Raw genomic sequence first — 26,907 nt, 5'->3', positions numbered from 1 at the left:
AGAGCACAAATCGAGGCCCTGCACAACGCTCCCATCTTTGACAGTCCCTGGGTCAGAAGGGTTTGTAGGTGGGTTAGAGTTGCAGCCTTTTCCCTTTCTTGTAAAGCCCCTGCTGTTCATAGTCCTGTGATGAACGCATAACTCAGTTGCTTTTGCAAGTTTGTTCCCAAGTGCCACTTGTTGAGCGAATGAATGAATGAACAAATGGGAGATACGTTATACCAGTTGTGAATCTTAATAATGAACTTGGCAGTGTGGTGTGATCTCTGCTGCAGCAGGACTGGGTTCCAAGTCCAGCAGGGCCCTTGACGTCCCCTTGACCCCCATTCCCATGCACTGTGCATCTCCATGTCACACTTAGGGCCTCCTCCTTGTGGTGTTGATGGTTATTTATGAGCATGTCTTGGGCCGCCCATTTTTACCATAAACTCTCTGGTTAATTGCAGAGTGCTCTGCACCCAGTTGTTGCTTAAATACAGGTTGAATGAATTAAGAAGTGTGACTCCTCATTTATGTGCAGCTAAACTACACATAAGGGTGGATGTGGCCAGCTTCAGCCAGGAGAGTGAGAACCAGAGGCCGAAAGCCCTGTGGAGCATTCCCTGCGCTCGGGAAGAGTGGAGGGGGACCACTGGGAATGAGGCGCCCTCCCCGCTGTGAAATGCCGCTCTCATTCCCTTGCTCCTGGGACCTTCCTACGAGCTTGAAATCTTTCAGCGAACCTCTCCCTGCAAAAAGGTCCTGGCCCCAACCGGAAGCTATAGCATCTGGTGCCTGCCTTCATCCGCCTCTTTCTTCCTTCTTCTCTTGTCCCCACCTCTGTCGCTGGCAGGTTTATTTCTTCATTCATGGAAATACTTGATTTGCTTCAAACCAGTTAACATTTATATATCATATAATTATATAATTTATATTTATAAGTAATATAATTATACAATATATCTGCTATGAACTAGGCGCTGGGAAGTGTCTTTGAGGATTTTCCTCCTCCTGCTCCTCACAGGAGGAAAGCAGACAGGGAAGCAACTCACCTGAATACACAATAAAATTGAATATCTGGCAGATGCAGCTAAAGGTACACGCTGGACACACCAACAAGGAAAGAGCAACTAAGTCCGACCAGGAGGGCCGGTGACACCTTCCCAGTGAGGTGGCATTTGTGTCAAGCCTGGAAGGAAGAGTAGCGTTTTGTCAGATGGGCAATTTGGATAGTACCTCTGGGAACAGTGTGAGTGAGGACATGGAAGCACATATGGGCAACATGTGGAAAGAATGGAGGAAGTTAAAAGGGAGGGAGAGGAGTCCTTGACAGCCACACTGAGGAATTTGGACCTGATTTGGGAGGAGCTGATCTTCAGCTATGGTTAGACTTTCTTTTCTTCCCTCACAGCTCGGAGAATGGTCGGGCATTGGTTTGGTTCAGTGATAGCAAATAAGCTGGCTCCCACTGTGATGTCCCCAATGCCTGGCTCAGCGCTGGACACATAGTAGGCACTTAGCAAGTGCCTCCTGAAGAAATCAATGATAAATTTCACATGGTAACTCTGCTTCCTGGGAATGCGGTACTAAGAAGAATTCTGGGGCTCAGTCTGAGTGAATCAGGAGTGTGCCGTGGATCAGTGATGGCTGGGTGGCGGTAGGCCAGGGCACTGGGGCCGTCGTGCCAAGTCTCGCCATCCCTGCTCTAGAGGGTCCTTCTGAGATGGCCCCTGCAGTGCCTCACCCCTGGGAGAAGACAGCCCAGGTGAGCTTCGGCTATCAAGTGGTGTTGCCGACTTTCCGAAATTCAGACCCGCTCGTTTCACGAGCGGGCCCTGGTTTGGGTGCCCTGCTATCTGAGAGGGAACGCCTGCCAGTTGTGGGGAGAACCTCCCATGTGGACCTCCCCCTGGGGACCCCTCATTCTGGGAGGGTTAGAAGTGGGTTTGAAACAGGCAGAACTAATCTGTGGTGTTGGCGCCAGGCTGGTGGTGACCATGGTGGGGAGACAGTGTCTGGAAGTGGGCAGCAGGGGCTCAGGAGGCTGGTCACGTTCCGGTCATTGACCTGGGTGCTGGTTACACAGGTGTGTTTATGTTGTGAAAATTCGTCAGATTTTACCTCTAGGATTTATATACTTTTCAACATGTGTGCTGTACTTCATTAAAAAGTTTACTTTCAAAAAAAAGACTGTAAAAGCGAGGCCTGAGGAGTGCAGCCTTAGGCAGACTTGCCGAGGGAGGGTCAGATGCTGGCAGGGTGCAGTTCTGTCCCTTCTCAGAAGGTGGCAGCGCTGTTCCTCTTGATAAACTGCGAGCACAGAGCAGGACTCCTGTTTCTTCCCCTGCCATTTCTGGAGGCTTAATGCCACTTGATGCTTTGATCATCCTATTCTTTATCTTTGGGATCCAGATTATTCCCTCCTTTCTTCCATCCCAAAGACTTCTTTTTTTATTTCTCTGAAGAGTTACCAAAGCCATGTACTCACAGTGAGATCCAAGAGGAAAAAACCTCAAACACAGGTTCAGGGACACCAGCACCTAAGACAGTAACAGCAGAGTCATCCTCCTGGCACCGAGCACAGCAGGGAAAGGTTGCGGTCTGTTTCTTTCGTGTCAGGCAGCAGCATGTAGAATTATTTGAGGAAGATTCCAATCTAAAAGATGAACTAATACTCAAAAACCTGCACCCTGAGTATGAGCACAGGTCAGCCCCATGGAGCCCACTGATGCTCAGTGATGCTCCATAGGGGATGCGGGGAGGCGTCCCTTCCTTGTGGAACACTAGCTCAGTTTGCTTTGTGCTTTTAAGTGCGTGCATATCTAGTCTCTTCCTTTACCTGCCCAATAAAAAGTAGCCATGTGATTTTCTTCTTTTGTTTTAAAACTGTTGTTGTCTTGTTTACGTATTGAGGTGAAGTCCAGGTCCCACCTCAAATTGGATGGAAAGCAAAACGGCTTCAGGAGCCAGCAACAGCAAACACCTAGTGTCGTCTTCTTCCATCCTACCGTCCATCTGTCTGTTCATTCACATTTGTTCAAGCATCCATCCGTGTTTTGAACATTTTTAAAGAGCCTGTCGCCCACTGGGCTCAGTGCTAACTGCTAGGCATAGAGGGAAGAATGAGAGAACAGTCCTTGCCAGGATGGCTGTAGGGCAGGGGATGGACCAGTATTTGTGACGTAATCACAACACAGCCTGGTCACACTCTTCATGATGGGGTGTGCCAGACCCTGCGGGACACAGAGGAGAGCCCGGAGCTCTGTGAACGGGACTGTGTGCAGGGGACAGGGGTGGCCACCAGCAAAGGGAATGCCTGAGTTCAGTGGTGAAGGGTGAGTCCACGTTTCCCCAAGAACCCAGGCTGAGATGGGCATTCCTGCCAGAGGGTACCCAGTCCCGGGGAGCCTGGCACATTCTGGGAACAACCAAGTGTCCATGTGACCTCTGTGAGGAGCAAGTGTGTTTAAGGGAGAGGACACCAAAAGGTAGATGGCGGCTGATGCTAGAGAAAACCGCACTCTCAGTGTCTGGGCCGCAGTTCTCTGAGCTTCCTGAGGAAAATGCGGGCCTGGGTCCCTAGGCTCAAAACTCCAACCTGCCCTGGATAGGGCCTGTGTGGCCTGAGGACACAAGGCTCCTTGTGGCATCTGTGCCAGCGTTCCTGAAAAACGGAACCACAGACACTGTTGCTCCTTCTCCAAGGTGCTTCTCTAGTAAAGTGCAACATAAGATCCAAGTGCATGATTTTTAAATGATTTCTCCTATCTTTCTATGTAAAGGACTCACATTTTCTGGGAATCTTGCTGGGACGTGAACTGTGGCACAAAGAGACATCATTCTGCCGCTTGTGACTTTGCCAGGATGTCTTGGGGGAGGTGGAAGGAAGGCAGTTTTGTGACTCACAAGAGTTTATTATTAGGATAAATTTTAGAGTGTGAACAATGGTGTGATTACTTATTTTTGTGCACACACATATGTGGAATTTCTTCCAAATTAACATGGTAGTGTGCTGGATGCGCCCTGTAACACTGAATGACACTGAATATTTTTTTCTTTTAGAGATTGGTACCTGAGCTAACATCTGTTGCCAATCTTTTTCTTTTCTTCTTCTTCTCCTCCTCCCCCTGCTCCCCCCTCCTCCTTCTCCTCTCTCTCCCCTTCTCTCTCCCCCTCCTCCCCCTCCTTCCCCCTCCCCCTCCCCCTTCTCCTCCTCTCTCCCCCTCCTCCCCCTCCTCCTCCCTCTCCTCCCTCCTCCTCCTCTCTCTCCCCTTCTCTCTCCCCCTCCTCCTCCCCCTCCCCCCCCCCCCCTCCCCCTCCCCCTTCTCCTCTCTCTCCCTTTCTCTCTCCCCCACCACCTCGCCTCCCAGTGCATAGCTGTATATTCTAGTTGTTGGTCCTTCTGGCTCTGCTATGTGGGATGCCACCTCAGCATGGCTTGATGAGGCATGCCATGTCCACACCCAGAATCCAAACCAGTGAAACCCTAGGCTCCCGAAGCAGAGCACAAGAACTGAACTACTCAGCTATGGGGCCGGCCTGACACTGAATAATTTGAATGAGGTCTCAAGACTATGTGTTACAATTTCATTTGAACATTAAATATATTGTATCTTTTCCACCTCGTAAAATATCCCCCTCTGTCCCCAACCATCCCCAAACACACATGCACACACATGTACACATGCATGCTCATAACAAGATTTTAAAATACAAAGACCAGGAATCCTTTTTTCCTAGCTGACCGTCATGTCTTTCCCAGTCAATCCCTTTGTTCCCCTCCACTCCCCAGAATCCACTAGAAACTTTCCTTTGAACCATCTCTGTCCGCACAGCTGTTATGACAGGAACCACACAGTATACTAATCAGAGGCCTGTCCAGAGGCCTTACTCAGTGTCAGAGTTCATCTAAATGAGACAGCCTCGTATGTGGAATAAGGTCCTGTTAAGTTAGCAAAGCCACCTCCTACCTACACCACTAGAGCCAGGTTTGTGGCCTGTTTGGGCTCTTTGAAGTCACTGGTGTTTTGAACCTCTCAATAAAAGCCCCCCTGTGTAAGTGAACTTGAAGCACCAAAGGATTTGTATGCTGAGAGGGCTGTCGTGCTGCTGGTGACGCTCGTGGGGAACATCACTCAGTCTCCCGCGTGTGGACATTCCCACCGCGGTCTTTGTGAATATGAAATACGTACACGTTATCAGCAGGCGTCTCCACAGATCGCTCTTCACCCCTGGAATAGCTCTTGCTCCCATGCTTCAAAACTGAGTCAGGTGGATTCTTCAGAATAAACTATTTAAAATCTGAAGTAAAGTAATTTCAGTATGAGGGTCAACCTCTACTTATCCTCCTCAGAAAAAAAGTTCATATTTCACTATTTAGCCAGTAAGCGTGTGACCAAAACTACTTTTTAAAAAATAGACACCATAAATAAATTATAAAACCATCCATCCTATAGAATACTAAATAACTTTAAAAATGAGATAGATCTATATGGACTGTTGTGGAAAAATCCATTCAGATTGTTAAATGAAATACCACAAAGTAATATGTACATTATGATCCCATTTATTTAAATCCAAAGAAAAAAATCTGTTAAACCATGTACCTGTATATACGTGTTTGTATGGAAAAAGCATTAGAAAAAGTCTCCAGACTTTTCCAGGGTTAGTCACCAAACCATTAATAAAAAACGCCTCCTCAGAGAGGAGGAGGCCTAGAAAAAAGGGGGTAATGTTTGAATTTGAACTGAAAGGGTATATTCATATGTAATTTGTATGATTTAAAAAATTTAAAAGGAGGCAGGCCTGGTGGCGTAGCAGTTAAGTTCGCATGTTCCACTTCGGCGGTCCGGAGTTCGCCAGTTCGGATCCCAGGTGTGGACATGGCACCGCTTGGCAAGCCATGCTGTGGTAGGCGTCCCACATATAAAGTAGAGGAAGATGGGCACGGATGTTAGCTCAGGGCCAGTCTTCCTCCAAAAAAAAAATTAAAAGCACTGTAAGCAGACACTGTGTGTAAGGTTAAGGAGTCAAGTACCCTCTTGAACAGAGCCCCATTTAGACCTCTGTGTCCTCTTGAGCCCTTCCACACGCTGGACTCAGCAGGTAGCTGATGTTTGTGTGGTTCTTTAAAATTCACAAGTATTTTCCTGTATTCATTTCATTTAATCTTCCCAACACCCCTTTGAGGCAGATTTTTATTACCTCCGTTTTACGGATGAGCACACCAGTGCTAAGAACAAGTAAGTGACTTGCCTTGTGTCCGAGAAGTCATTGAGAAGCAGAACTGAGGTGCAAACCCAGGCCTTCCAAAGCGGAAGCGTGCTGCTCTTTCCACTTCACCGCCAGGGAAATGGTTAATACCTGCTGGTTTGACTTAATGTTCTTGTCTCCTATTTATAAGGAGCCATTTGTTCAAGTTGGGTGTACAGGCGGCATTGGTCAGCCTACCTGTTTTCAGAAAGGACAATGGACTGAATCCATCAGCTGGTCAGGTTTGTATTGCTCTTTTCTAGATGCTTCGAATCCCAACCCCACCAGTTGTGTTTTCCTGTTATCTTTTCCCAGAGAGCCTTTTCATAAGCTGCTGGCTCAAGGCCTTATCAAGGGGCAGACATTTCGCCTACCGTCTGGACAGTATGTACAGAGAGAGGAAGTAGATCTCACAGGTAAGAATGGCCCATCCAGGGACTCACAGAGAACTGAGGCCAGGCCTGAGAGCCATTGAGCAAGCAAGTATACACTGCAAGGCCCTGGCTGGGGGCAGAATCCAGGAGAGGGACCTGCTGGCCTGTTGGTCTCGAAGCCTCAGCTTGCTCTGGGCCAGCACCCTCTGAAAGCTGGGCTGGGGCTGGGGCTGGCTGTCTGCTCCTCAGCCCCATCCCCATCCAGCTTGTGTCAGTTCAGCTTCTGGCAGGGTTTTCATTTGTATATAACATAGAGGCTACTCAGGTATGACCTCCTCTCCTAGCCTGTGTTTGACAGCCCGTTGCAGGGACAGAGCCCCTGGACCCAAGAGACATTCTTCCAAGACTGGGGTACTCCCAGCCTTTCTCCCCACTGGTCTAGAGGGCATTTCAGAACTCGGGGGCCACCACTGTACTTACTCCCACAGCACCCCAGAGTAGCTGTCTGGCCCTCACCTGGTAGGGACCTCTCCCGGCTTCCCTGGACTTCCCTGCTCCCCCAGCTTTCCCAAGCCTTTTCCTTCTGCTCTGTTTTCACTCATCCTCAAAGATACTAGTTCCTCCTGCCGGATGTTTAGGGGGCGTGGTGAGGATGGATCATGTGCACCCGGCATACAAATAAACAGCATGTTAGAAAGTGGGGAGAGGCAAGTCTATGGAGGCAGCTGTGAGAAACCCCCAGCACTCTGGCCATTACATTTTGAAAACCCGGTGCATGACGGGTGAGATGCGGTAAACCCAGCAACCCTTACATGATGGGCAGACTCCCAAACCAAACACTGGAGAGAAGGTTCCGGTGGAAGCAGTCGGTGGAGTTACCTAATTAACACAGTGATATATCAGGGTTCGGAATGGGCACTCTGGTCTATGGGAGAGCAAGAAGCTGGAGAAGCAGGAATTGGCATTGTTTCTCCAACATAGGCCAGAGGGGAAAGGAGCTAAATCCCGGGGCAAACAAGTTTCGGCTGGTAGTGAAGTACTCTCTGTGTTGTGGGCAGGGCTGCCATGTATAGCTGAGCAGTTTGTGTACTGCTCAAAGGCACCCAGCCAAGGGGTGAGCAGAGCCCGAAATCCCAGCCACTTGCCAAACTGTACACCTCAGGGCCACGTCTGCCAAAAGAGGGCACCTGTTTCTAACTTCTCAGCTCCTCTGCCCAGAAAGATGCCTTTTTCCTAATTCGCACAATAGGGCTATAGAGGCCTGCTGCAGCCTGGAGAGGGTGTGTGGGGTAGGGAGGCAGTGGTTCCCTGAGCCTCACCACAGCCAGCATAGAACATCTTCCAGGACTTCAGTCTCTCTTTGCTCTGATGTCTGGGGCCAGGCCGTGTCATGGATGTCGTTTCCCTTCCTATGCAGACTGGCACCCTGAGCGAACGTACTTGGACCGGCAAGGGCAGGCCTCCATCTACTTCGTGGGTGTGCCTCTTGTGAAGTCTAGAGTTGGTTTTTAGGTAGATACACCATCCATTGGGAGTTTGGTTGCTGTTGGAGTCAGGGATTATTTGCCTGGAAGAAACAGAAAGCCACCCAAAGGTGGGTTTGGCACAGGGATATAGGGACATCACCCAAACTCCACTGCAGGAGGTACGCTCGGGCCTCCCGGCACGGAGGGAGTCACCAGGCCACTCCGGCCTCCTCTTTCTCGAGCCTCTAGTGTCTCTTCCTGCTTCTGTCTGTTCTTCTGCCTGATCCTTCCTCTGCCAGGCTTGAATTCAGCTCCCCCTAATTCGTTTACAGAGTGACCTTGAGGAGCCACAGTGCCAAGTCTTGCCCCATCTCCCTAGGACCTTATAGTTCCAGTGCTCAACAACATCGAAACAGTTTCCATCTCTAGTTCCAATTCCTGAGAAAGAGGCTTGGCCTGATGAGATGTCCTTCCTGGTCCTAGCCACTGGAGCTTGGCAACAAGGTCACCTCATCCAGACATGGCCATTGAAGGCCTCCTCCATCAGCACCATCTGGACCAGTGGTGTGTGGGTGAGGCGGAGACGTGTCAAAGAATGTGGTGTGGCAGGCCAGCACCGCCAAGGGACGCACATTTAGCGTGAGCCCAGTGAGTTAACTCCATGGGCCCCAATAGTGCAAGACCATGTTTTGGTGACTATGGCATGGACGGGGGACCAGGCCTCGAGGTGAAGTGACCTTTCAGGGTGCTTTGCTGCTCTGAGACCCTGACTAGTCAGCTGCCAGCTTCCAGAGGAGACCCTGAAGCCATAAACAAAACAGCAATGTGTGCGAGTCTTTCCTATCCTTTTTTACTTTCATTTTTTGTATACAAGTAATTTACTTTTATAAAGGGGGAAATTTCTTCATCATGTTTTGCAGTGGAGAAAAAGCTGGCACAGCCCATTACAACTAGTATATATTGATGAAAGGAAGATTTGTGGTGGGACATGGCCCTCATTTATTTAAAAACAAAAACAGGGGCCAGCCCTGTGGCCAAGTGGTTAAGTTCACGTGCTTCGCTGTGGCGGCCCAGGGTTTCAGGTGGTTCGGATCCTGGGCGCAGACATGGCACTGCTCGTCAGGCCACGTTGAGGCGGCGTCCCACATCCCACAACTAGAAGAACCTGCAACTAAGATATACAACTATGTACCAGGGGGGATTTGGAGAGATAAAGCAGAAAAAAAAAAAAAAAAGATTGGCGACAGTTGTTAGCTCAGGTGCCAATCTTTAAAAAAAAAAAGAAAAAGAAAAAAGAAATAAAAACAATTTTTATCATATACTATAGAAGGAGAGAAAGAGGCATATTAAGTGAATTGGTGAGATTCTTCAAATGGACACTCGTAGTTGCTCACCCAGTATTTTCTTATTGAATACAGTGTTATAGAATCAATTCAGAATCCCACATACCATACCTGTGAATTTTTTGGGGTCTAGGTTCTGTTCCTGTTCATGCAGAAACAAAAGAGAAGTTGGAGGTGACGTGGGAGAAGATGAGCAAGTCCAAACACAATGGGGTGGACCCCGAGGAGGTGGTGGAGCAGTACGGCCTCGACACCATCCGGCTCTACCTGCTCTTTGCCGCCCCTCCTGAGAAGGACATCTTGTGGGATGTGAAGAGTAAGTCCCTTCTCCTTACTGGCCTGTCTCCTTTGGGATCCGCCTCCGACGGTGGAGGAATCTTCGGAAGGAGATGTCTGTGCTGGAGACAGTAGTAGAGGAGCCTGGGAATCAGCTCCATGAAGCGAGGAGTAGTTTGTCCAACATCCTGTCCCATTCCTAGACCAGTGTCCTCAGCTGTCGGGGAGCCTCAGAATCATTTGGGGAGCTCCTTGTGATTGCAGACTCGCAGTCTCACCCCTGCCCTGCTGACACAGCCCTCAGCATGGGGCCCAGGAGCCGGCCTTTAACGAGCCTGTGGTGTTCTGATGCGGGTTCTATGAGGACCCCACCTTGAGGACATTTCCTTGTAGACAGACCAGCTTCCATGCTACTCCTGGGCCTACTGTAGTCCTTTCTTGATCTCCCCAGAAAGGTTTTTTCTAGAACAGTGTCATCATCCCTCACCAATCTAGAAAACCCCTCCTGGGGCCTGGTTCTGATGTTACCTGTGACCTCTTCCGTCACCCACAGCAGCCTCCAGAGCCCCCTCAGGGGAGATTTGTCTCTCCAGGGTTGTTTAGATCTAAAATGGCAGGAGGTAAAGTAATCTCGGGTACCTGGATATCCTAGACTGACCTGTCCAACAGTCATTCCCTTTTCCTTCATGTGGTCTGCCCCAAGTGGTATTATAGGAAGAAAAAATCAGATGCCTGGGATCACCATTTATCTCAACATACCATTTCTAATGAGACGTGTGGTCACAGATGCCAGTCCTAGAACCAGCGGCATTCGAATCACTGGGGACTTAGAAAGAGCAGACATTCAGGTGCGGGTGCTGGTTCCCTACCCATCTCTGAGGGATGGGCTCCAGGAATCTGTTTCTAACAAGCCTTCCAGAAGGTCCTGCTGTGTATCCAGGCTTTAGAATGCCTAGTCTAGAGACAAAGAGTAAAAGGCCTGGACTGGACCCAATTCGGCTAGCCATGTGACCCAGGGTCACCATTTGAAGCTGTTCAGCTTCTCGAGAAGATCAGATTAGCAACTAGGTTTGATGACTGTGTTTGAAATATGTAATACACACACATCCAGTGAGGACAGGGATGTGTTAAAACACCTCATGCTGTACAGCAGTGCGGCTCCAAGTGTGGTCTGCAGACCACTGCTGCTGCGTGTTCCCCATCCACGTGAGATGAGGAACTTGCGCCAGGGTAAGTCACCTATGTCTCCAAGCACGTTGTTAGTTCCACGGACATTTTTGTCACAGCAAGCTTTCTTAACCGAGGAGGCAGGGCACTGATACATATCCTGGCCCAAGCTTCTAAGCTCGTCGTAGGCCAGTGACAGTTGGCTGGCAGCACGTTGCTTAGCTCTACCACCCGGTGCTCTGCATACCCAAAGCTCTGAGAGATGATGGAGTCAGTCCTGCTCTGAGTTCCCACACACTGGAAGCCAGGGAGGAGCCTTCAGCCTGCCTTTGGAGAAATCCATCAGGGCACCATGAAGTGTCTCTGAAATTCACCGGTGCTCTTCCTTCTTAGGTATAACCAAATCAGTCATTCTCACGTGTCTCTCTTTCTCTTTCTCATTTACCAACACTGAACCCAGCTGACGCTCTCCCGGGGGTGCTGAGATGGCAGCAGCGTCTGTGGTCCTTGGCAACCCGATTCATTGAGGCCAGGGCTTCTGGGAAGGTTCCCAGGCCTCAGCTGCTGAACGATGAGGAGAAAGCCGAGGCCAGGAAGCTCTGGGAATACAAGAACTCGGTCATCTCTCAGGTCAGAAACTTTCCGGGGGCCACTGGTTGTTTCTGTAACGGAGCACTCGTGGTCTGTGTGGGCCACCTTGCCTTGGGGTGGGCCACTCTGGGTCTTCTTCCTTACTTATTTGGGTGGCCCCACCTGCCTTGATTAACTATCTTACTACTGTAGACATTTCACCAAGGTGGAGCAATAGTACAAACGTTCTAATGGAAAGAGATGCTCGCAGAACATGACTCCCTCCAATGAGATCTCCCGTTTGTCCATCCCAGATCTCAGGAAGCTGTCCACCTTCCATTGTTTCCATATTTAACACATCCAGGCAGAGAACCAAATTCAGAATCACGCTGATGACGCACCACATTTGTAACGTTAATAGAAACAGAATTTTAGAGCTGAAAGGGGCGTGAAGAGACTCTCCTCTTTATCCTCCTCATTTTACAGATGGGGACAAAAATGAGGCACAGAGAGGTTAAATTTCTTGAGGAAAGTCACACAGCTAGTGAGGAACTGAGCAGAGACTAGCATCCAAGCTCCCTGGCGCTCAGCATAGCAGAGACTTTCCTGCTCAGTTACTTTGTTATACAATATCCATATGAGTTACTGTGGGTTAATCTTTGCAGATAAATGGTTTATTCATGTTGGCTTCTTAGAGAATAGTATATTATTGTCTAAATCATTTCAAAAGATTCTTCAGTGATAACAAATCCCTTTAAATTTTTTTATCCAGAAGTCCACTATAATATAGTGACATTTGCCTTTATAGGAACTTTGTGAAAAAAATGCCATATGTTCCTTCTTTGAAGGAAAGCATTTAGGAAATCTGAAGCCTTTTTTAAATGGGTACCAGTTACCCTAAATGTTCCTTAGTCTGATTTTTTTTTTTTTTTAAGATGTGCTGATTCAAACTTGTAAAGTCTGCCCAGGTCACTTATCTAGACTCTGATAACTGATGCCCTTGAAGGCTTTTCCTTTCTGGGTATAACCTGAAGTGGCCCTGGGTCCAGCATGGTCTCATTTGGTGACACTTCTTCAGCTGTATTTCCGTCCTGTGTGTTCTGATGTGGAGAAAGGGAGCTCACAGAACTGAAGTCAGCGACCTGAGTGATGCTGAAGGATTGTTTTCATACTGCATATTTTCTCTCTGGATTTGGCAAATTCTTCTTTTCTGTCAGATAATAGAATTGGGTTATTTCAACAAGTTGGGAACTCTTGACATCTTAAAGATGTGTTGTTTTTCTATGTTCTTGCCCATGGTCAAAATTGAAAAGCGCACAAACAGGAGAAAGCTGACAAATCATATTAGTGTTCTCATGTGGACTGTATGTTTGAAAGTACAGCTAACCTCATCCCACGTGCTCGTAGTCTCCTTTGGACCAAAGTCAGGGAGCCGTGAGAAGTGGCAGCCTTCACCGCATCTCCTGGGGGCTGTTCTTTGATGTGCGCTCGGCAGCGGGTCCTGCCTGCCTGCTACAGGAGCCAACACCGTCCCAGATAGGGGGAAGAGGGCAGTCTCTAATGGTGGAAACAACACTGACCTTGATTTTAAAAATCCTCGTGCTGATGACACATAGTGATTACAGACAGTCCCTGATTTACAACGGTTCAACTTATGATTTTTCAACTTTAAGATGGTGCAAAAGTGATATGCGTTCAGTAGAAGACATACTTAGAATTTTGAATTTTGATCTTTTGCCTGGCTAGCGATGTGCAGTACAATACTCTCTGGTGAAGCCACAGCTTCCAGTCAGTCATGAGGGTAAACAACTGGTACACTACGACCGTCCTATACCCATCTGACCCTTCTGTTTTTCACTTCCGGTACAGTATTCAATAAACTACATGAGATATTCAAAACTTTATTGTAAAATAGCCTTTGTTTGGATGATTTTGCCCAGCTGTTGGCTGATGTAATAATGTCCTGAGCAAGTTTGAGTGAGGCTGGGCTGAGCTTTGATGTTCGGTGGGTTAGGTGTATTAGGTGCATTTTCACCCTCTGATATCTTCAACTTGCAATGGGTTTATTGGGATGTAACCCCATCGTAAGTCATGGAAGATCTGTGCTTGAGATAGTGAAAACATTTATAAATCGCTCTGATTGCATTCATTTCATTTCACATTTTTTGGATAATTCAGTTTTGTTGTGGACTGCTTAAAGGAATTTTGAAGAAAGTGAATAATTCAACATTTACCAATAGGTGACCGCCCATTTCACAGATGACTTCTCGCTGAATTCTGCGATTTCTCATCTGATGGGACTCAGCAGCGCCCTCCTGGTAAGTGGCCTGTCTGCCCTCATTCGCTGGTAGCAGAGGAGGGAAGGTGGCTTCTAACCCTCTGGTGAGGTGGCCTTCAGGGTCCCAGGTGGGGGACAGAGAGCAGCACTGCAGCGTCACCTCCTCAGTGTGGCTCTGTTATCTTAAAGAAGCATTTTTTCCGTAGTCACAGCCTAATTTTATAGCTAGAAGATCCGTAAAGATTGTCTGGTCAAAACCCCCTCCCCACGACCCCCTATATTTTGCAGATGAGGACACCAAGGTTAGATGGCGTGTCCAGTTGATGAGTGATATATTCAGGAGCAGACTTGGGCCTCCTTGTCTTCTAGCTCTGCTCTTTTCTTCATGCTGCCACTGCCTGATTTCCTGAATGATCTGTGATACCCCCTTGGCATCTTTAACATTGTATATCCATTTAATGTAAATGGATCAGATTTGTTCTCACAGAAAACAAAAATCAGCCTTTCAATATAGACTCATCTTCTTGCTACAGGTGACTGTCATTTTTCTTGCCAGGGGAAGGATTTGTCAACAAATGGAGCTTAGGCAAGTGGTCAGCTGTTTGGACAACAAAAAACATGCGTTAAAACTATTAACAAATGTTTTTTATAATGAAAGACTCTCCAAACTTTAAGGACAGTGGAAGAAATTTACAGATTTGACTACATAAAACTTACCATTTTTGGTAGATTAAAACATGCCGTATTAAAAGGTAGATAAAAACTAGGAAAAACATTTATAACAAATATGTCAGGCAACAGGCTTAATGTCTCTAATATATAAAGAGCTCTTACATATTAAAACGAAAATACTTAGCCTAGAAATGATCAAAGGATATGGTGAAAAGTCACAGAAGATGAACTAGAAATAGCCAATAAATTTGCAGAGAAAAAAAATCTGCCTCACTACTTATCGTGAAATGCAAATTTAAAATGAGATGCTATTTTTTCAGCTGTCAAATTTGCAGAGTTTTTACCCTGACTCTTCTCCATGCTGTCACAGACAGTGAGATAGGTTCTCAGGCACCAGCGATGGGTGTGGTTGGTGCAACCTCACCAGGAGGCACCCCAGCTGTGAGGTCGGTAGGTAGCCCTGGGGTTGTTTATGTCCTTTGACCATTGGCAGGGCATCCACTGGCAGATGATTAGTAATCACAGAGACTTGGAACCCCAAATGTCCTCCAATGGGGAAATGGTGAAATGATTTATGTCATATCAATAAGAAGGAAATGTGCCACCACCCTTAACATCATGTCTTCCAAGATCCTTAATATCAGAAACTGTTCACGACATAACGTTAAATACAAACACAATACAAAAGTGTGCATGTGGTAAAAACCCCCATCATGAAAATGTTTTGTGTCTGAGTGTGTATATTCATATATTTTTGCGTTTTGGGAGACTAGGATAAAATACACTGGTTTTTTTTCTGGGTGGTAAAATTGTGAGCGGTTTTATATTTCCCAAATTTTCTGTGCTGAGTGTGTGGGGGTTTTTCAATCATGAAAAAGAGGCAAATATAGAAAAATTAAATTAAAAAATGAAGTTTCTACTCCCCACCAGCTAGTTCTTTTCACAGCCCTCCCAGTAGACTTTCTCTGTACCCTTACCCATGAAGTTATATTCAAATCTCTTAGGCGATTTTTCAAAGATCAAACTATAATGGAAAAACTACCTTCCTCCTGAGCCCTCCACTCTCCCAGCACCTCCACGTGTTCAGCAGCCTGGAAGCTCCCTGAACCCCGTCCTACTGGGATTGCTATGGAGGCTTCCTCACGTAGGCATGATCAATTATTGACTCCGTTTCCAGCCCCTCTCCCCTCTCTGGAAGATGGGGGTGGGACTGAAAGTTCCAAGCTTCTAGTCATGGCTTGTTCTTTCCAGTGTCCAGCCCCCCCCCCCCCCCCCGGAGCTATTCGAGAGCCCACCCAGAGTCACCTTATTAGAACAAATATGCTCCTATCCCCCAGGAAATTCCAAGGAATTTAGGAGCTCCACATCAGGAACCCAGGACAAAGACTAAATGTGAGGGCAAAAGATGCTCCTGGTGCTCTTATCACTTAGGAAAGTACAAGGATCTTAGGAGCTCTGTGCCAGGAGGCAGGGACAGAAATTAATATATATTTTTCCATTATTTCACATATATGTAAATGCATTTTTTAAAAGACCACGTATAATATTTTTGGCCTCTTTCTACGCAGCAGAATACATCACGTGTGCCCTGACTTCTAGTTTTAACAAACATCATAAAATTAAACCAAAATTGTTTTGTGACAGAGTGTTTAGAATGTATACCAAATGCCACAACCACATTAAGCTAGTTTTTATCATGACTTCCTCACAGTGCCTTGAGAACTACCGGCTTCCATGAAATCCTTTGGTAACATTCTTCCTTCCTGGCCGTTCTTTGACTCACACCCCAGCTCCCAGCCAGCTGCGCTGACCACACTCCCTCCCCACCAGAACCTGTGGAATCCTGTGACATCCTTGATTCATTTGTCCATTTCCTTCCCAACTGGCTGTAAGCTCCTTGAGGGCAGAGACCATGCCCTTCTGGATGGTTTATCCCTAAAGCCTGGCATATAGTAGGTACCCCTCCAATCGAATGGGTGTGGCTGGGTTAACTGATTGGCCACATCTTGGGGAGAAACTGAGTGTTCACAGTGACTGACAACACTGTTTAAGAGACTGGGGCCTGCTGAGATCCCTGAAGGGGAGCAGGAGGACCCCCGCCCTGGGGCTTCCATATGGCAAAACCTTTGAGCAAGTCTCTGTATTTCTCACTGGTCCTGCAGCCGCGGGAAACCTGGCAGTGTGGTTAAGAGTGTGACTGAAGGAAGAGCAGGCTGGATTCTTACCAGGCTTTGGCGCTTGGTTCACTGTGTAACCAGGGGCAGATTCCTTGCCTTCTCTAAACCTTAGCTGCTTCAGCTGCCAAATGGGTTAAAAGCACCGCCCCCAGAGGGTAGTCGTGAGAACTGAGTGAATCAGCATCAGACTGAGGGCGTAGTAAATGCTCAGTTCGTGGTGAAATGTTTGTTGTTGCTGCTGCTGCAGCTATTTTTAATACTCGGAGTCAGTGGGGAAAGTTCTCTGTCCAGAGCAACATGGGTGGTGACGAGGGCTTCTCCCTCCCTGCTGTGTCCCGGCTGCAGATGCCTTCGTGGCCTTCCTACCCCTGCTTATTTTGTCCCCCTCAGTTTTCTTACATTGCTCTTCTCTCTTCCTCAGCAAGCTTCCCAGAGGGTTGTTCTCCACAGCCCAGAGTTTGAAGATGCCCTGTGTGCCCTGATGGTGATGGCCGCTCCCATGGCCCCTCACATAACCTCGGAGCTCTGGGCAGGTAGGTGGGGAGCCCTTGTCTGACCACTTACTCTAACCAGGATGTGCTCAAGCCTCTCGTTGAGCGTTATTCAGAACTCAGATGTCCTCAGCCATGGGGTCCAGGTTTGGCATCTACACTCGGGACCTCTCTGTCTTGTACTCTGAATGGTGATGCTTTTTCTTGCACATGGTCACCCTTGTTGAAGGGAAAGACACTTCCCCACTTTGAAACAATGTGCCTGGACTAATGAGAATCTTGATGTCATTACTGAACATTCTTTCTCAGAACTCAGCCCCCTGGTAGCCACATAGCATGACCCTATATTATCTTTTTAAGGTGGAAACTCATGTTTAGTCGCACTTTACAGATGGAGAAAAGGGCACCTGGAATGACACTGCAGATCTAAAATTGACTTGTTTAGACCATGATTCAGTCCTCTCCACCAAACCATTATCCTAAACCACACGCTGAGCGGGTCTGACTGCCTGGGGCTCACTTGGGTTAAATGTGGCCTCTGCCCCACCCCCACCCCCCTGGAGATTTTAATTCAGAGCTCTGGGGAGTGACTGGAGAATCTTTGTTTTAGTTACTCCTGGGTGGTTCTAGTGCGCAGTTAGGTGGGCAACTGTGCCGTCAACTGTGAGACCTGGCTCTCAGATGACAGCCTACGACAGGACTTCACTGTGCTTTCTCTCTCTTAGGGCAGCCTCTTGAGAACATTTTACAGGGCTCCTTGGGATTCTAAAAGGCCATCACTGGAAATACCTATCTCATCTCCTTTTAAAAAGTAACTTAAACATTCTTTACATTAAGCTATCATCTTTAACTGTTAATTCCTTTCCTTTTTCTCATCTGTATTTTTTGTTACTACGGAACTACTTTTTTAAATGGTATGAGGTTTATAGTTCTTCCTTTGTCAGAAGAAAAAGAATAGAATTCATTTGCCATTGAATCATTTTGCCCAAGTTATTCTCAGTGCCTGTCGGGAAGTTAGTGCAGTGTTGGAGTGTTTCGCTGCGGCGCTGTGGGGTCTGGATCCCGGCAGGCACAGAGGATGATTACCATCCCTTGACCCCGGCGGAGGCCTGGATGTGGAAATGGAGTGAAGTAAGAAGATGCTGTGCAGGAGGACTTGATGATGGCTGTGCTGGGTGTGGTTCTCCAGACCTTGTATCTGGAGGTCTCCCATGACTTCTGTGGACGTGTTAGAGGAGCTTGCAGGAGACAGGCAGCCTGGATCACCACGTAGACATAATGCTTTTATCTGGGGGCCTCTGAGAAGTAGCAGACCTCACAGCAAGCCCTCCTGAATGTCTCGGCCAAAAGCCCTGAGATGTCATATGGATGGCATCAATGTGTGAAATAAGTAGGATTGATCACGGACTCTACGGAAAAAGTCATTGAGTGGAAGCGCACTGTTACAGTCTTTTAAAGATTAAAGCGACTGGGCCGGCCCAGTGGCACAGTGGTTAAGTCCAGCATGCTACACTTCAGCAGCCCGGGTTCACAGGTTTGGATCCCAGGCGTGGACCTACACCACTCATCAAGCCACATTGTGGCAGCAACCTAAATATGAAATAGAGGAAGACTGGCAACAGATGTAGCTCAGAGCAAATCTTCCTCATCAAAAAACAAAACAAAACAAAACAAAGAGCTGTCTTAATAATAAGTCCATTTTTTTGCTTTGGATTTTTCAATTATTATTTCAGAAGTGATTCATGTTAATTATAGAAAATAAGAAAGGAATGATGAGTCCCCTTTTTATAAAGTCTTCCACAGTAGACCTCAATACTTCCTTACGTTTGGGCTTTAAAGGGTATTGAGCAAGTCGAGGTAAGGGTTTAGAGAAGTCCATTTCTGCTTCAGTGGGTCCGGCCCCTAGAATTGTCTCCACATTGGGAGAACTGTGGCCCAGAGAGAATCAGGGACCTCACATCGTTCTCACATTGGGATTGGGTCAAACATAGAGGAATAGGCTAGTGACGTGTAATTGAGCTACTAAAGGATCGTGCACGGAACAGTCTTCAGATATTTCTAGAAGTAGTCCACCTGAAATGCATTTGACTAGGCAGTTCCACTTCTATAAAAGATCTCTCCTAACTAAACTTACTGATGTGGTGTGAGAGAAGAAATGTGGGTTGATCAGTGAGGGAACAAAGAGTCACAGTGTCAGTTGGGTGATGAGGAGAATTTGAGGATTGTTTGAAATTTCTGCCACCCAAGTAGTCTGAGGACTGCAAATTGTGGCAGGATTTGTAGTTGGCAGAGCCGTGCCCATATCCATCAGAAAGCCTTGTTTATGTCCTCTTTTAAAAGGTAGTTCTCTTTGTTTTAAGGGAGTCATTGGAAAGTGGGCACTAGAGCCCCTCTCAGAGTTGCTTCATAATTCCTCAGGAAGACGAGGGAGCGTTGGCTCCTTTTACTTTCCAGCTGAGACAGTCATTTTCCAGTGCCCCCTTTCTTCCAATATCAGCAAGCACCTCTGTCCTGTGAAAGTATTTTTTACCCCTTGAGGAAGAAGAGGACCTGTTTACTTGCTTTCAATGTAAAGCCATGAGCTTAATTTGGATTTTAGCCTTTTGGGTATCTAAAGCCTCCTTAAAATGTTCAGCCAAATGCTGAAGTTCATGCAAAGGGGCGATTTACCAGCCAGATTTTTGCTTATGTACCATATCTACAATTTCTGGCTTTAAACATCCACCAAAAAATGGAAAGGGCATTAGAAATGTCCACATCAGGAGCAAGTCCTGAAAACTGTCTGAAGATGCTGATAGGTCTGCCCCTGAAGTCTCTGATGGCTCGTTCTGTGCTGCTTGAGAGACTGACTCAGGGTCCAGTTTGGTTTAACAGGAAGGATCTGTGGTATAGTTCCCGAAAGATCCTGCTTTAAAGAGTTCTGATTGAGTAAAAATGTATTTTCTTATGTTTTGAGTCATTTTCTGGGTCTTTCCACTTAGCCTTTTCTAACCAAGCTTTTCCATCTCCTTGTCCCTCTAGCAGGTGGATTCGTCGGTAGAGGTCGGAGAGGCCTGGGCCGGATGTATCCACAACAAGTCTGAACTCTTAAATGAATTTGTCTCTTCCCATTCTGGGATTCGAGAAGTCCCTAGGAGTAGCATGGAGATCTGAACATGACGAAGGCTTAAAATCTACGTGCCAGTCAGTGTCAGGGTCCTGCTTTAGGAGGGGTTGCAGTTTTAAATGATGATAAGGTGGAGATGGAGACGGAGGAGGAGGAGAGGGGGCGATTATACGGACTTCTTGAGCGCTGAACAGGGTTCTAAGGGAGAAGGCAAGGGAGGTAAGGCGAGAGAAGAAAAACTGGAACAGATTTTCGGTGGATTTGCAAGGAAGACAGCTTCTTAAGTTTCTCATATTTGCATTAGTTTTAGCTAAAGAATCTTTCAAGGGAGGCAATTTTCGAGTTCGAATTGTGTTTAGAAGTTTCTTCGTGCCAATTAAAGAAAGCAGACCATGGGAAAATCAGAATTTTCTTTCCTTTTTGTCCTAAGGCACCTCTCAAGTAAACAATTTTATTCGTATCAAAAGTTCCCCAAAGTGGCACTGTAATTCCAAATTGTCTTTGGTGAAATTTGTGCTATTTAAAAAGATATGCACAGGAGTGAGCGACATAGTGAGAAAACATAAAGCAAGCAGGGACTCGGCCTGGAGGAGGCACAGTTTTAGGTTAATAGGACCCACGAGAAGTGCAGCGCATCCGTAGGTTGGTGCTTGTGTGACTTGGTGTCTTGGAGCTTGTCAAAGCCCATCCAGCATGATCAGGGCTGGATAAAACCTCCTGCCTCTAGGTGGACAACACTGAAATAGAAGCAGTTCTCAGGAATAATAGAACAAGGCTGAGGAAGAAGTCCTCGTAAGGTTTTGAAATAGTGACTTGGGGCAAAGTTTGTCCACAGGACAGGGATCTGAGAAGAAACCTATTGAGCAGCTCAGCCCCCAGGGCTGGCTCAAGGATGGCCTTATGGGACCTATGCCGATCCTCTCCCAGTAGACTCTTCCTCTGAGAGACAAACAGCATCCAGGATACTCCACAAGCAGATAGACAGACAAGATGTCAGACAAGCAGGTGTGAGATGCTAGAAAACGGTTTCACCAAAGAACAGTACAATTCTGATTAGAAAATCAAAAATCCAAAGAGGGACTTATTGCCAAGAAAACAAAGTAAACACAGCGCTGAACGGCTTCAACAAAAGCCTGAAGCTCAGTTCAGTCTGTGCTTAGTTCCCAGCCAGGCGTGGGTGGCACATTAAGCAAGTAGCGATGCAAGAGTTCTCAGATGTGCACTTTTTCTGAGTCAAGAGTCTCGGTCCAAGGCAGTGAGGGTCTCAACTGAAACTCGGTGAACCTGCAGTTCTGTCAGTGTCCTCCAGCCAGAGACCACCAGGAACACACTTGTTTTAACAAGTTGGGTTTATTACCAGGGGGAACCATGGGACGTCTCAGTAAGAGGGTGTCAGGAAGGACTTGTTGTAGGATTCAGGCTTTGGTTGGGTAGTTTGGCAAAGGGTCTAAGGAAGTGGGGGTTTGCTCTAGACTGGCTGCAGTCGTCAAGTAGGGACAGTTCTGTGACTGGGTATCTCAGGAAATCTTATAGGGAGCGCAGACCCAAGCAAGAATAAAGTTGTAATTGGTAAAGAAGCAGCAGTCACCATATTTGCTGAGAGAGAGGTATATTTGGTATTTTGTGGGTCACAAAAAACAATGACGTTGTCTTGGTCTGTGCTTAGACAAAGTTATGACTTGGTTTTGTTTTGTCTGAATTTACCATGGGTTCAGTGTGACCTAGTCTGACGTTGGTGTTCTGTGAGATCACATATGTCCCACAACAGGATAACATGGCTGAGCTGGGAGCACTAGGCAAGTTTCTAACTGAAGCCTAGCTGTAATTGTCAGACCAGTTCCCGGATGTCAGGGGCTACTTTTTTTTTCTTTTCCTCATTCTCTCACAAGTGGGAGACAATTTAAATCCCTCTACCCTTTGTTGCTAGTGCCGTTGAGTTGATTCCAACTCCTAGTGACCCTGGTACAGCAGAGCGGAACCCTGCCCTGTTTTTTTGCACCATCCTCTCACCTTCGGGCACTGTATCAGACAGTGCTCCACTGCTATTCATAGGGCCTTCATGGCCAATTTTCTCAGAAGTGGGTGGCCAGGTCCTTCTTCCTAGTCTGTCTTAGTCTGGAAGCTCTGCTGAAACCTGCCCACCCTTACCCTTACCCCCAGAAATAAACAATCATTGTCAACATCTTAGTGCAGATCAGTGGTTATATCCGTGTATGTATGTATCTAGGTGGTTTTTGTTTTGTTTTAGTCATTATGTCTCTTTATTAAGGTAAAATTTATGTACCATAAAATTCACCCATTTTGAGTATGCATTTGATGATTTAAGTAAATTTATACACTTGTGCAACCATCACCATAATCCAGTTTCAGAACATTTCTATTACCCCAAAAGGATTCCTCACACCACTAGTCAATCCCACACCCATTCCTAGCTTCCAGCATGATTGATTTCTTTTTTTTTTTTCAAGCAAAGCCTACCTTTTCTTGTTTAGGAAGATTGGCCCTGAGCTAACATCTATTGCCAGTCTTCCTCTTTTTTTATTTTTTTCTTTCTCTCCCTAAAGCCCCAGTACATACTTGTATATCCTAGCTGTAGGTCATTCTAGTTCTTCTATGTGGGATGCCACCAGAGCATGGCTTGATGAGCGGTGTGTAGGTCCACACCCAGGATCCGAGCCTGTGAACCCTGGGCTGCTGAAGCAGAGCGTGCAAACTTAGACACTTTGCCGCAGGGCCAGCCCCCGGCATGATTGATTTCTGAGGGCAGTTTGAGCACTGGAGTCTGTGTTCATTTCAGTTGAGAAGGTCTTCCCTCAAGCTTTACAAATCCATAGCAACTAATTTTTTTTTTAATTCAGAGAAGCAATGGGAAGCCTTTATCTCCTGGCTCTCGACATATGTATGTGTGTCACCCCTCTGAATGAGCAGCTGGAGCTGTAGTGTGGCACCATCAAGTGAGAAGACCCACACATCAGGCATACAACCCAGGCTATTAACTCACAGGTGTTGGTCAGGTGCCCTCAGGAGAGAATGGGGACATGAACTCTTCCTGCCTCTGTCTACAGCTGATAAGGGCCATTGTCTCAAGATGTCGAAAGTCCTTTGCAAACAGAGGCACTATATTGTGAGAGGGCATCATTATTGTCATCCCACACTGTCAGTCATTCTCATTTCAAGGTTTTGGGACAGTTTTCATACATACTTCATTTATTCTAGAAAACTTAGCTTTCATATAGCTTCTGGTTTCATTCCTACATCTCTAAGATATAACCTCACTATAATGGGAATATGGTAAGTGAGGCTGGAATGTTCAGAAATTACCATTTCCCAGAGGTCCCCAGAGAAGCAGATTTTCATAGGAGAGCTTCTCCCCGCAGAGCAACAGAATTGAGACCTGTCTTCTCGGGGAGATTTGGCGTCCTGTGGGCAAAACGGCCATCATCGCCCTGGATAAAAAGCAAAGATTTCAGAGAAGCCCAAAGTGCTTGGAACCTACTTGTCCTCTATCAGATGCTTAAAGAGTCAATGGAGACCTTCAGTAAGAAACAGAACCACTGTCTTGGCAGTTTGCAAACTTTAACAGGATGAGGAAATCTTTTTTTCCTTCCTGAAGCTTGAGATCTGAGAAGCTCAAGACACCACATGTGAAGTTACGAAGTTATCTTTTGTTTACCGTAATAGAATGTTGTCCTGTCTGTGAGGGTTTTCACTGCTTGCTTAGGGAAATTTCGTGTATTTGGAGTCACTGATGCTGTTTCCAGATGAAGGACACAGGTTTCCTTTGTTGGTGGACAGTAAAAGAGCAGAAAATCACCATACAGGGAGCTCAGCTTCTTGGTGGTACTCTGGTAAGAGACAATCTCATCATTATCAAAAATGACCTTTCTAACTGGGAACAGCATGGATGGATCTCAAGGGATTATGCTGAGTGAAAAAAGCCAATCTCAAAAGGTTTCTACTCTGTGATTCCATTTATGTAACGTTCTTGAAATAACAAAATTATAGAGATGGAAAACACAGTGGTGGCCAGAGGTTAGGGACTGAGCAGAGGGGGCAGGAGCCACAGAAGAGGAGCCACAAGGGAGCCTTGTGGACATGGAACAGTTCTGTGTCTTGACTGTGGTAGTGGTTACGTGAAGCTACACACACACACACACACACACACACTCACACACACACACACACACACACTCACACTCACACACACACTCACACACACACTCACACACACACTCACACTCACACACTCACACACACACACACACTCACACACACTCTCACACACACACACACTCTCACACACACACACACACACACACACTCTCACACACACACACTCACACACACACGGTAGTGCCTTTAAAACTTGTGAAATCTGCATAAGCTCTGTGGATTGTACCAATGTCCATTTCTTGGTTTTGATATTGTACTATAATTATGCCAGAGGTTGCACTGGGGAAGGCTGGGGAGGGGGGCACAGAGCCTCCTGTACATTTCTTTGCAACCACCTATGAATCTATAGTTATTTCAAAATAGAAGGGTTTTGTCGTTGTTGTTTTAAATTGCCTTTCTAAGCCCACAAGCCCTGAGTGTTGAGATTCTGGTTCTGGACCTCTTAGACCATGAGGGAAGAAAGAAGGGAAGAAGGAATTTATTTCCAGTTGAAGAAGGTTTTAATAGACATGTGCTACACACCGACAGACACACACACACACACACACACACACACACTTGGCCAGATGCAGCCCTTCATCCCTCTAGTATTTGAAGCACCGTATCTCCTGTGTCACTTAGTAGAGGGCATAAAGGCCAGCAGGAGCACACAGTGACAGTGACAGGGTGTCCTGCCCTAAGTGCCCGAGGAACACTGCTCCTTGAGAGTGACCTCCCTCTGTGCAGGCCCAGCCTCCGAGGAGAAGTGCCTGAGCCGACTGGGAAAGTGTCTCCACCTTCCACTGTAGCCTCTGGGCTTCCTAAAGCAAAGCAAAACCTGGAGTTTTCATTGGAAAGTCGTTCCATGTGCATGTCGTAAACATTCAGCTGTGACCAAGGGTGTGTCCTAAGTTCCCACCCCCGCCGGTGCCTCGGTTGCTCTGCCTGAGAACCTCCACTACTAGTTTGCTAACAGTTTGACAGAAGACCTCAATGCACAAGCGTGGAATGTGAGTCTTTTCGGACTGATGCTAGCATTCCGTACACACGTTTTCCTCTCTTCCCGTACGTGGGAGGAGCAGTTCTGCAGCAGCAGTTGCAGACCCACCTCCTTCTTTGTCACCAGCTATATCGGTTCTCCATGTGAGTGTTCCATAAGTTATTAAACAGTCAGCCACTGGTGGGCGTTTGGGTGATTTCCCTTCTTTTGCCCTTTTTTGCGCTGCTTTGAGATTAGCCCCTTATCCAAAATACAAGTTATTAAAAATGTGGTGACAAGATCTTCATTTCTGTTTCCCTGGCCATTTTTATAGTTCTGGGGTGACTGTCCTGTCTTGATTTCTACCTCTACCTCGTGTGATCTCCGTTGTCTTCCATCAGCACTTTAACGGTGAAGGTCACAGCAAGGTGACCCTTTCCCTCCCTGGGGCATTCTGAAGGAACTCGCAATCTTGAAGGATGAGTCTGCTGCCACACATCCATTTTTCTTCGTCAGATACAAGTGGCTGTAAAATATTGCAGCTGCAGTGTTTTGTGGACATATATGCTGTATTCATGAATTTCAACAAAACTTCAAACGTTGCAATCATGTGCAAGTGTGTGTGTGAGTATGTGAGATAATCGTAGGGGAGAATAAGATATCTGCTGGTGTTCCAGTGGTATTTTATACATGAATGTGTGTGCTGTGTCAGTGTTGTTATTTCAAAATACTGTCAGCAGAACCCTTTCTGTGGGAAAAGGCTAAAGAGAAGTGGTATCACTTCCTGTCCACTTCCTTGGAATTGCTAAGGCTGGATGAGGCACGCTGGGGTCAGTCCCCACGGAGTCCCTAAGTCCTCCCTGGTGTGTATGAGGGCACGGGGTGGGGGCCGAGGCAGGCCTGAAGTGGCCACTAGGAGAGGCCTGCTGTCCGCAGGCGCCAAGGCCACCCAGCATGCGTCCCAGAGTGCCCTGGCAGCGGGGTGACCTCGCCAGCTCTCAGTAGGAAAAGAGGCTTGGTTATTTCCCAGGAAGGTCAACGACAGCAGCTCTCCCAGAGGAGGGGAAGGAAGGGGCTGGGCCGTGGGCAGCAGCCGGCCCTACAAGGTGGCCTTGTGTGCCCGGGCCTTGCCACTGCCCAGCCCATGCTCAGACTTCAACCATGTGCTTCCCGAAGGCCAGCTCTCAACCTGACCTGTGTCACGTAACAAAATCATTGTATTTGCCATGCAAATGTTAGGTATTTTTACTTCCCTAAAAAGACCAGAGAGGCAAAAACACTACTACGTAGAGGGTCGTGAGTTTCTGTTCCTCCCTGCTGAGCAGGATGGCCCCACTCCCATCTATATGGAAATACTGGCGGGGCCAGGCCTATAAATAAGCATCCTGATTGCTCCAGGAAGGCCAGGCTTCCTCATTTTTTTAAAGTGGAATTTGTAACAGCTTCGACCCAGAACATTTGTGTCCAAGGTCCTTTCATCTCCCAGGCATCCTGTACAACTGCCATATGGAGGTTTTGGGATTCTTCCCACTGCAGCTGGGTCACGGGACAGGCCATACTGGGCCAGCCTGCTCAAATAAAGAAGCAATTATCTCCCTTCTGTGACCTCTGTCTTGTGTTTAGAT

The 26,907-nt window shown here is 47.0% G+C and overlaps 1 protein-coding gene across 3 annotated transcripts in view; it reads left to right on the top strand.

Annotated features, from left to right (window-relative positions):
* The window catches only part of LARS2 (leucyl-tRNA synthetase 2, mitochondrial), a 171,582-nt gene that overhangs the window by 135,930 nt on the left and 8,745 nt on the right, over positions 1 to 26,907 (top strand). Inside the window, exons 15-20 of one of the 3 annotated variants that reach the window (XM_046681269.1) lie at positions 6,547 to 6,647; positions 9,548 to 9,730; positions 11,318 to 11,487; positions 13,668 to 13,745; positions 16,976 to 17,087; positions 25,617 to 26,734. In XM_046681269.1, the coding sequence (XP_046537225.1) occupies positions 6,547 to 6,647; positions 9,548 to 9,730; positions 11,318 to 11,487; positions 13,668 to 13,745; positions 16,976 to 17,087; positions 25,617 to 25,627 (655 nt within the window). In that variant the 3' untranslated portion in view covers positions 25,628 to 26,734. Of the gene's footprint in view, positions 1 to 6,546; positions 6,648 to 9,547; positions 9,731 to 11,317; positions 11,488 to 13,667; positions 13,746 to 16,975; positions 17,088 to 20,066; positions 20,258 to 25,616; positions 26,735 to 26,907 lie in introns of those variants that run through there. The other 2 variants (XM_046681259.1, XM_046681251.1) reach the window with 2 other exon arrangements.

The sequence above is a fragment of the Equus quagga genome, chromosome 1 (genome assembly GCF_021613505.1).
Source record: "Equus quagga isolate Etosha38 chromosome 1, UCLA_HA_Equagga_1.0, whole genome shotgun sequence".
NCBI lineage: Eukaryota > Metazoa > Chordata > Mammalia > Perissodactyla > Equidae > Equus > Equus quagga.
Note: the sequence above shows the minus strand (reverse complement) of the source record. Positions and strands in the feature narration are given on the sequence as shown.